The sequence below is a fragment of the Phalangium opilio genome, unplaced genomic scaffold (genome assembly GCF_054372755.1).
Source record: "Phalangium opilio isolate 3A_F unplaced genomic scaffold, DU_Popi_V2 ptg000082l_1, whole genome shotgun sequence".
Lineage (NCBI taxonomy): Eukaryota > Metazoa > Arthropoda > Arachnida > Opiliones > Phalangiidae > Phalangium > Phalangium opilio.
In genome coordinates this window covers 4,048,911-4,059,495 of record NW_028324189.1, presented here as the reverse complement: position 1 = coordinate 4,059,495, position 10,585 = coordinate 4,048,911, and the positions used below count along the sequence as shown (strand labels likewise).

General features: G+C 41.7%; 1 protein-coding gene across 3 annotated transcripts in view; it reads right to left on the bottom strand.

Moving 5' to 3' along the window:
* Positions 1-598: 598 nt before the first annotated feature.
* The window catches only part of LOC149651021 (uncharacterized), a 35,179-nt gene continuing 25,192 nt past the window's right edge, over positions 599-10,585 (bottom strand). The window contains exons 19-41 of one of the 3 annotated variants that reach the window (XM_089847771.1): positions 10,300-10,491; positions 9,961-10,140; positions 9,675-9,899; positions 9,277-9,609; positions 8,913-9,214; positions 8,641-8,845; positions 7,391-8,581; positions 7,158-7,316; positions 6,913-7,083; positions 5,645-6,843; positions 5,003-5,576; positions 4,716-4,881; positions 3,857-4,650; positions 3,580-3,792; positions 3,246-3,513; positions 2,978-3,168; positions 2,576-2,911; positions 2,348-2,506; positions 1,984-2,283; positions 1,711-1,912; positions 1,435-1,646; positions 1,231-1,347; positions 599-1,159 (exon numbers count right to left, since the gene is read on the bottom strand). In XM_089847771.1, the coding sequence (XP_089703897.1) occupies positions 1,128-1,159; positions 1,231-1,347; positions 1,435-1,646; positions 1,711-1,912; positions 1,984-2,283; positions 2,348-2,506; positions 2,576-2,911; positions 2,978-3,168; positions 3,246-3,513; positions 3,580-3,792; positions 3,857-4,650; positions 4,716-4,881; positions 5,003-5,576; positions 5,645-6,843; positions 6,913-7,083; positions 7,158-7,316; positions 7,391-8,581; positions 8,641-8,845; positions 8,913-9,214; positions 9,277-9,609; positions 9,675-9,899; positions 9,961-10,140; positions 10,300-10,491 (7,721 nt within the window). In that variant the 3' untranslated portion in view covers positions 599-1,127. Of the gene's footprint in view, positions 1,160-1,230; positions 1,351-1,434; positions 1,647-1,710; positions 1,913-1,983; positions 2,284-2,347; positions 2,507-2,575; positions 2,912-2,977; positions 3,169-3,245; positions 3,514-3,579; positions 3,793-3,856; positions 4,651-4,715; positions 4,882-5,002; positions 5,577-5,644; positions 6,844-6,912; positions 7,084-7,157; positions 7,317-7,390; positions 8,582-8,640; positions 8,846-8,912; positions 9,215-9,276; positions 9,610-9,674; positions 9,900-9,960; positions 10,141-10,299; positions 10,492-10,585 lie in introns of all 3 variants that reach the window. The other 2 variants (XM_089847772.1, XM_089847773.1) reach the window with 2 other exon arrangements.

Sequence of the window (10,585 nt, the reverse complement as noted above, 5' to 3'; positions counted from 1 at the left end):
CCCTAGGGAGTCCAAACATCTTTGTCAGGGTTGCCGTGAAACTTTTTTATCTACACAAGTACCTACCTGCAGAGTTACAAAGAGAAAGAGCTGGGCCCTACTCCCTAGAAAGGGTCAGTGGGTGGTGGTTGAATGACTACTCTTTAGTACGCCAAGAGGTTCTCACCCCTTAAAGTGTAATTTTACGGGTGTCACTACTGAGAATCGAAGTGGAAGGACCTAAGTAGACGTTTTACAGAGCAAAGATTATATCATAGCCGCCTCGGTATATTACCGATTTTCCCGTTCTCTTTATAGAATAGAAAGGCTTTTGTAGATGGTTCCAAGATTGCGGAAGTAATATAGTATTGAGACACCCACGTGCTGTGATAACCAAAGTTCTTTGGTGATAACACGTGGAATATTATTGCACAGATAAATCTACTGCACTGTTCTTTCACTTTTTCGCCATGAATTTTGAAACTTCTTATAACACGTGGATCCCATTCATGAGACCTTACGATAGGCTTAACAAAATATACTTAAAAAGTTACTTGGAAGTTAAGTTCCAATCTTGATTTTTGATTTCAAACATTGAATAAATAAAACAACACCTTCATTTCACAATCGTATAAATTACAATAAGCTTTATTAATAACCCATTAAAACACTTCATAATTAAACATACAAATAACAATAGCTGTACATTGCTACAGCAGTGGTGAGGTAATGCTCAATTAGGGACGGACCGACGGACGCAATAATATACAAAAGTTTTGGCTGCCAAAATAATTCCTCTGAACCGAGGAAAGTTGTTTAAATATTATTGTTTTAAAACGTCACGGCAGAATCAAGGCTTAATTCATTTTATTTTTTATCGATATTGCAAACAATATTCCCTCACACTCTATAGCCTGCTCATTCTTATGGCATCAAAGATGATATAAAAATGTTAAGTAGTCGAAAAATTACTAAAAAAGTTCGTTTAGAAAAATATTTTAAAAGAATTTCTTGTCGCCTTCCTATCAAAGGAAAGCTGGGGCAGTTTATGTTTTATATTTTTCATAGTTAAAAAATGATTTAAGGAGGTTTTTGATGATTGATTAACAAAATTTTTTATGAGCTAAACCCCTTTGATCCGGTATTTATTAATGTCCTTGGTCTTCACTGTCACTAGCATCTGCGTAATTAAGTTAGAAAAATTATAAGAAAAATATTGACGCAAAGCCAATTTATCACTTTAGTTTTTACCTTTCTTGCCTTGATACTGGTGTCGTCGTAGCCTATCATACAAATCTTCTTTATTGGTTCCATAGACGCTGGCGTTACTTCTGGCCAAACTGTTCGTTTTCCCAGTGTGTAGTCCATCTGCTAGTATAAATTTAAATATTAGTATCAAATACGGGTTGAACTGAAGATTATTTCAGTTAGTAAGTGTTAGTGAAACAACATTACATTCGTTACCTTTCATGTAGGTTTCATTGTAAAAATTGGGCATCTCCCACGCGTCATCATCGTCGTCATAATAGTACGCGTAATTGCTATGATGAGAGGGTGCGATACTTTCGGCGTATGGTGCTGGGGCGCCATAGTAAAAGTTGGTCTGAGAGCCATTTAGGTCAACCGGAGGCTCTGGCATCTTCTTGGGCTTATTTTTATTGGAAGATCTGAAACGGAAGCGTTGCTTAATTTGTGAAAGCTTCAAAGGTTACGTGGTGTAAAAGGAATTACCTGACGCAAATCATCCAAATGAGAAGGACTAATAAAATAATAAATATAACCGCTCCCGCTATTCCACCAGCGATATATACAAACTCGGACTTCTTTTCGCATTTATCTCCGTAAAAGTTAGCCGCGCAATCGCATTTTGGTAGCTTGCTTTCATTCGCAACCTCGCATTTACCGCCATTTTGACAATAATCCTCGCACACATCTGTTGAAAATTTACAAAGCGCTTTTTAATAAGTTCAAATCACCTAACGAGTGATGTTTCAATAACGTTACGTTTGCATTCTTTCGTTTCTGGAACTTCTTTGTAAGTAGGCTTGCACTCGCAAGAGTACTTTTCCGAATCGTCTCTGAGTACGCAGAACGCGTTGGGTTGGCAAAGTCTCATTTGACCTTCGACTAGACAAGGATTGGAACAGTCCGACTCGTGTGCCGAGCCAGTTCCATTAGTGGTAGTATCGGCGCGACAATGAATACATTTTGGTTCCCTTTGTTCTCTATCCATGTAGGTGCTTTTAGGACATTGCACGCATTTGTCTTGCGTGACGTTCAAGTAGTAACCGGCTTTGCAAAGCTCTGGTGACCAAAGTTTTGTTATTACAAGTTCTTCTTTTAACAACTAGTTTAACTGTATATTTACCTAGAGAACATTGGTCACGTCCCATTGCCCCTACTGATGGTGTAGTTCTTCCACCGGGACATTGGACGCACGATGGCATGCCTCTTCCTCGGTAGAATCCTTGAGGACATGGTTCACAGTTACCTGTTGTTGATAAATGGTATCCGGCAGCACACTCCTCTGGAGAAGAAGTTAATTTTTAGCAAGTTGAATAGATAGAGTTACGGTATTTTATTTTGAGATACAAACCTCGGCATTCTTGAAGAGATACGGCTTGGTTGCTGCGTGTTGTCATTCCTTGTCCACAAGTGAAACAACTGAATGAGCCTTCATTAGGTTGGTAGAAGCCATATCCGCACGGACGACACAAGCTGTAAGCTTCGTCATAGTATTTGCCAGGTGAACAACGTTCTTTGCATTCATTTGATGATCTGGCCCCAGCGGCAACAGTAACTCCTTGCTTGCCAGCGATTGTTGGACAAGTTTTGCAGTTCAATTGTCCCATTTCATTTTGGTACGTTCCAATTGGACACGACCCGCAAGTCAAAGTAACGTTTTCGTAGAAAGTACCAACAGCGCATTCAACTGTGCAATGGAATGCGGAATAAATATAAAACTATAAGCGAGAGTCACAATTTATAGGACACTTACCACAATTGGGTGCAACAACAACTTGTCCAGCAGGGCAAGCGTAATCAGTTTTCATGCTCAAAGATGTCAAATCGGGAATTACATTCGGTAGAGTATCTCTAACTTCGAAAGCTGAATCTTGTAGGACAGCCATTTCTACAACTTTACGTACACTGGACGATTCTTGAGTGTTGATATTGGTTACAGGATCACTGTCGGAAAGATTATGGAATCAGTAAGATTCAGTAAACAATCGGTTTAATGCTTTAAATGCTTTGTTTGCGCATACTTATTTGCTGGGAAACCTATTTCGACAACATAGAGATCGTTGTTTTCTACTTGTCGCTTAGCTCTTGGTTGCTTGTTACATTTGACATTGACACGTAATCCCGTGCAAGCACCCGGGTTAATATCAGTACATATCCTCCAAGCTTGATTTACTTTCAATAAGCTTTCCATAACTTTGGAGTGAAGAATTTTCTTGCCCGAATCGGAACATACAACTGAAGAAGGGAAGCTCATGGCCACTCTAAATATTCTTTGCGCTGGTTTCTTAGCTATTGGGTTGAAGTATATTAAGACTCACTTCATAAAACGAGCCATTTGTAATGATTAAAACTTACGCGCGCAAGCTGGGAAGATTAGAGGTTCTACTGGCTCTTTGGATGGCCTCCAGAATCCTTCAGCACCGCAAGTATAAAATTCAGGTACTTGTTGAGAGAATTGTAAACCGTCATCGCAAGAAATTGTGCACACTTTAAACCTGCCATTCGGACCCCAATCCGAACAGTGGCGTTGTCCTCCGGATGGTGGCATTGGCAATGAACAGAACTTGGCTATAATTATATTTTCCGTATTAAAGACATTCTCTCTCCGTCAGGCATATTTTTTTTAACTTACTTAAAACGTGTACTTGGAAGTCGCAGATGGCCGTGTTTCCAGCTTCGTCGCGCGCGATGTAGGACAAATCGTAGTTTCCTCTGGTCAGTGGCATACCAGACCTAAGACCGCTTCTCTCTTCAACCTTGACAGTCTTTTGATCATCAACGAATTCGGGTTCGTCCCAATTGACGATGGTGGTGGCGTTTTGAGTGACCACCCAGACGTCGGATGGACAAGATTTGACTTGAGGTGGAATTTTATCTTGTTTCATGATTCGGCATTCGTCTCCTGACAATCCAACAGAGCAAACTCTTTCCCCGCAAACACCAGGACCTTCTCTTTCAACCGTTCCATCAACTTTGTCATACCCTGTCCATCTAAGAAGTAATCCATGGAAGATTACCGGGGCACTCTTGCAGCTTCTGAATTGAGCAGGAATCTCATTGGCATTGTCCAGTTTCCTGTCCCAAAGGTTCACCCTGCTGATACGTCCATGGAATCCAGTACCAGCAATGGCTTTGTTTTGTTCGCCTAACATGGCACCAAGAGCGACCCATCCATAGGATGGCAAATACATTCCTGGTGCATAACCAGTTGAAGTACCAGCAACCGCAGTATCGGTAATGAGGGAGATGGTACCGTCAGTACCATCCCACATGACTACAATATGATGCCATTGGCCATCATTTATTGGAACATTCTCCAGATATGGGATGAAAACATCGGCAGCAACGTCAGGGAACAATGACACGAGCGCTCCCGTGCTGTCAACCTGGATTAAGACTTTCTTACCAGTTGGAAGATGTGGTGAGCTAAAAAATGTAGTTCCAATACGTAAGTTACCCTAATATGAATATCGTGTTTTTTCAACACTTACTTTACACTGTATAATGTGACTAGAGTTCCCGGAGTATCAGGACTGTTAAATTGCACCCAAAGGGCAAGCGTTAAACTGCTTGATCCCAAATCAAACGGAGCGGCGAGGGCAACGCTTGACGATCGACTTTCATCGTTGACATAGAGATCATAGTCGATATTGATAGCTAAACCAAGAAGAAATCATTTGTAATGCTAAAACACTAATATAAATTAAATTGAAGCGAAGTAGTAATGAAAAGTGACAAGCTGATTTAGGGTGTCCATTAATTCTAGTAAAAATCTTACTTTTTCTACAATCCTCTCCTGTCATGTTGAATGGACACTTGCAATAGAAACCATCAGTTAAGTCGATACAAGTAGCGGTGGGTGGGCAAGATGTTGAAGTGCAGTCCATAATGTCATCTTCACAGTTAGTTCCCGTGAAACCAGTCGGGCAAGCGCATCTATAGTTGTCTCCTAGCTTAATGCATGTAGCTCCATTTTGGCAAACATTGTCAGCGCAAGCGTCATATTCGTATTGACAACCAACTCCAGTATATTCCGGAGGGCAACTACAATTCAATCCACTTCCATAGTCTCTACATTGTCCACCATGCATACATGGATTGCCAATACAGCGTTCTGGCGATGTCTGGCATCTCTTTCCATCAGTTCCAGATGGACATACGCAGAAGTAATCTTGGAAGAGGTCGATACACTTGGCATCGTTCAAACACGGCTCGTGAGAACAGCCACCGATGTCAGAATCGCAACGTTCTCCTGTCCATCCATTGGTACATTGGCAACGGAATCCATTAATAGTGTCGGTGCAAATTCCATTATTGAGACATGGATTTGAAGCGCATTCATTTATGTTGAACTATAACGTCAGTCAATAAATAAATAAATCAATTTACTGAAAAGGAAAATTTATTTATATGAACTTACTTGACAAAGCTCTCCAGTATAGCCAGGATTACAAACGCATTTGTAAGAGTTATCTAAGTCCACGCAAGTCTCGGTACCAGCTGGATGGCAAGGATTACTTATACATTCGTCAACAGCAGCTTCACATTGCAATCCTACATATCCAGGACGGCAATGACAAACGAATCCGTCGATTAGATCGTGGCAAGATCCGCCATTCTGACACGGTTTAGACTCGCAAGCATCTATTGGATGTTGGCAACGCGACCCAGTAAAACCGGCATCGCATCTACAAAGGAAACCATCTTCCAGGTCAATACACTGGCCAGCATTCATACAAGGGTTGCTAATGCAATCGTCAATGTTCGTTTCGCAATTATTTCCGGTCCAGCCAGGATTACAAATACATTCGTATCGATGTAGGCGATCAACACAGAGACCATTGGTGCAAGGATTTCCAAGACACAAGTCAATTTTAGTTTGGCATCTTTTACCAGCAAAACCAGTTGGACAATCACAATGGAAGTCATTAACTAAATCAGTACAGTTAGCACCAAGTAAACATGGCTGTTCTGCACAATCGTCTATGTTGACTTCGCAAGTTCTGCCCTTCCAGCCTGGTAGACACTCGCACTTGTATCGGCCTTGAAGGAGTGGTACACACGCGGCGCCATTGTTGCACGGGTTGGTTCCAACGGTACAAGGATTGACTGTGATGTTACACGATGGTCCTTCGTACCCTGACCTACACAGGCAGTTAACGTTACCCTGTCCTGGAAAGTCTTGACACATGGCGCGTTCAGGACAAGTATTATTTGAACAATCACTTTTCTCGACTTGACATTGAAGACCGCTATATCCGGGAGCACATTTGCAAGTGTATCCTTGAGGTTTATCAAAACAAGTAGCTCCGTTGAAACAGGGCTGACTGGCGCATTCGTCAACGTCAACTTCGCAGAATTGACCAGTGAAACCAGCTGGACAATAACAAGTAGCGTGGTGATTTTGAACAAGACATAACCCTCCATTTTGGCAAGCTTGGTTGCTACATTGCACCGGAATACAAGCTTCTGGGTTAAGGGCGCCGGGACGCATTGTTCTTCGATCCGCGGAACATTCTTTGCAAGAGGTTTGACCCTCTTCAGTTTGGTAAAAATCGATCGGACACGGTGCGCATGGTTCCAAACCAGTTTCGGAATAAGTACCGGCGGGACAGCGAGCTAGAAAAATATAAAACTTTAGCACCTATGGGAAATAAAATTGAAAAACACAATAAAAGCCCTTCATACTTTTGCACATTGAAATTGAAACTGCGCCAGGTGAATAAGTGTAAGTATTAGCAGGGCATCGTTGACATTCCTTGAAGCCTTCAAGTGGTGGAACTTCTGAGAAGGTATTGCTTGGACATTGGAGACAAGGTACAAGACCAGTTGGTGAGTATGTTCCATAACCACAAACAGCTGTAAGAATTACGGGACGATTAATCATACTTTTAGTTTCTGTCAAACCATTTTTATACCAAAAGGATACTTACGGACGCATTCGATTAAGCTCTTGCTTCCTTCTTGTTTAGTGAAGGTACCATCGGGACACCTTTTACACGAACCTTGTCGAGTGATATCTTGGTAAAATCCTCTAGGACAGAACTGACATCCCTCAGTTTTTGAAGCATAAGTACCAGCAGGACAATGTACTGAAATATTGACAAATTTTTAATTCACGCAAGTGAGGAGGTTCTTACATGACTTCAAAATAAAGTACACTCACAGCATCTAGGCACTTCTCCACTTTCATCCATATTAAGTACTTCTCCATCTTCGCAAGTGAATCCTCTCATAATCGATGATCTTATGGCTTGAACGCCTGGACATTGTCCGCCGGTATTTTGCGAAGTCACATTGAGAATTGGTTCAATGATGGCTGATGTGCTTGGTACACTCAAGTCAAATATAAGACCCAATGTAGACCCACACAAGTCATAAAGTAGGCGTTGGCGTACAACGGGGTCAATGCGAAGAACATACGAAATTGAAATTTCATTGTCGTTGTTAGCGATAATACTGCTGTTATGGAATGTAATATCCATTCGAACATTAATGGCCGAGCATCTTTGAGACAGAATATCGTTGAGAGATCCATAGTATGTTCCAACATAGCTAAGATATTCGCCTAAACAAGATTGCGTTACAGCTCCACCGGCCCTGTACATGACTTGAGCAGTGACGTCATAAGCAGCTTGGTTAGTATCTTCGGGTACACAATCGGGAACAATTCCACTCGGCAACCATGGTTGCCCGTCCGCGCATTGATAGCTCTTTGTTTCAACACCATCAGTAAACTTATAACCAGTGTTACAAGTTGCAATACATTCATAACCATTAGGATCTAGTTTCGGTAGACAATTGACAGCGCCATTTGCGGGTGCCGCTAATGACCAAGCAACACAGGCAGTAGCTTGAACCGATACTTGGAAGTGACAAGTGGCCGCGTTTCCAAATTTATCCGACGCTACGACGGTTACATTTCGGTAACCACCTATTGGTATAACAGCGGTTTCAGGTGACAATACGATGCTAACGTCTCCAGATTTGTCAGTGGCATTGATGAGTCTTCTGGTTTCATTGAAGTTGATCTGGTAACTATCTTGTCGCTCGACTAATTCCACTACGTATGACTGAGGACAACTCAATGATGGTGGTGTATCATCGGGCACCGTTATGTTGACGTTACAAACTGCAACATTTCCGTCGAAATCATACGCGAGGTATTGAACAGACGTGTCTTGGAAAACCATAATTGGTGGTTTAAATCCGATAGGTCGGACTTCAAATCGAGCGATTCTTCCAGAATTATCAACAGCTACTGGAACAGTAAAGTTAACTGGTTGAAGCCCAGTGAGGGATTTTCCAACGAAAACTGGTCTAGATGGACAGTTGACAAACTGCGGAGGCTCGCGATCTGCAATATGAGGCAATGGTAAAAACCACATATTTACTGACATAAAATTGAGTACTTACCAACACAGACCGGGAAACCAGAATTATAACCCAGTAAAACTTCTTCAGTTGTATCTTCACAACCAACCAGATCAAAACGAAGACAAGGGTTTCTGTTGTAAGAAACAATTCCAAGAATGACGTATCTAGCTCGGACACTCTGTGGTAAAGTGACGACAGACAGTTCTCCGTAGTTTCCAGGATCCCGACTTGTCAAGTTGAAATTCTATAAGGAAACAATTACTAACTATATTCGAATAATCATATTACATTTTCTGTTTTATAAATCTTACCGGGAAATAAACGACAAAGTTTTCGGTATCTTTGACCTTGTAGAAGAATCTAAGCTCTGTTGGTCTTCCAACAACGTCATTTGTGACAACGCCTTTAACCAGAAGGGCTTTAATACGATATACGTAACCCAAGTCTACCGTGACGTAAGTGAAAGGTTCTTGTTGTCCACACCATCCAGTAGCACTGTTCAACCGGATGTTCTTGGCTTCATAATTACTTCTTTGAGAAGTCGCGTTAATAGCGCTATCGGGGATAAGACCAGACCCAAGGCCAAGTGGTTTCACGGCCTTGCATTCAGCGTCTGTAATAACAAGGATCAAAATTAAATTCGGCAACAACAACCACGAGTAAAGTTGGACTTACTTTTGACGCAAGTAATAGGATCAGCAGAGTAGGGAACATATCCTGGTTTATCACAAGAGAAGGAAACTTGCGACCCTTGTTCGTAACTGGTGGCTATTTGCAAGCCATCCGGAGGTCTTCCTGGGTCTTGGCAAACAGGACCTTCACACCTCAAATCACCGAAATCCCAAGAGCCATCTTCCTGACAACGAATCACATTGTCGTTCATCGTGGTTTTGCCTCCTAATGTGAAGGTTTCCTCGCAGCCAAAGAAGAAACTGGCCTTGTAACGCGTGTCAACATAGTAGCCATAAGTGGCACCGGGCGTGTCTGGCGGTGTCCCACAGTCCACGCCTATAGAAAAAAAGCTTAAATATAGTACTTCCTTCCCTTTTAATTTTAAAGTCATCGGGACGTACGTGGACACGCTGGCGGTAAACCAGATAGCCAATATTCTGGCTTGTCGCTTCGTGGATCATAAACGCATTGTCGGAAGTATGAAGTACTTGTAGGTCTCAAAGGTCTACCATCTTGAGCGCAAGTGGCTGTAACATTTTCGAGGAATGGTACCAAATCTCCTTCAACCGTGGACTGAATGGACAATCCTTGAGCGGGGTCCTCAGCAACCGAAGTGCATTGCGCGTCTATGAAGAGATAAGTTAAACAGGTCCCTAATGGCGTCAAAAGGGTATAATACTCATTTACATTGACAAATGGGAACTGTTCCATTCCAAACTCCATTACTAGTACAGAGTAAAGTTGAACTTCCGGACATGACATATCCGAAATTGCATTGAAAGTTAACTACATCACCGAATCTATATACGTTCTTGGTGGATAAAATTAACCCGTTCTCTGGACTGGAAAGAGTAGGGCACATTTTCGCTATAGGTAAGAAGGAAGTAAAAATAGAGAAAAACTTTATAATTATCCCAAACACAACACAACACAACAAAACAAAAACCAGTATTTCCCCTTTAAGATAGGGCGTCAAAGTGGTAATTAATTAGTGGGAGTTTTGAAATAGGAGATTCGGACACTTACGGACGCAAGTCTTGTTGATGGAAAAGAGATCCCCATCCTTGGACCCAGTTTCGGTGGGCGGGATTGTGTAGCTACTGGTTCCGTTGTCCGAATACAAATTATAGCCGACATTACATAAGCAACTGTAGCTTCCTGGTTTGTTCACGCATCGTTGATCACAACCGCCGTTGTTGACCAAACATTCGTTCACGTCTTATAAAGAAAAATTTACTCGCATCAAATTTTTCAAGGGTATAAAATTATATTAAAATTTATTTTTCCGGAACGCGAGTATTTTAAGGTTAGA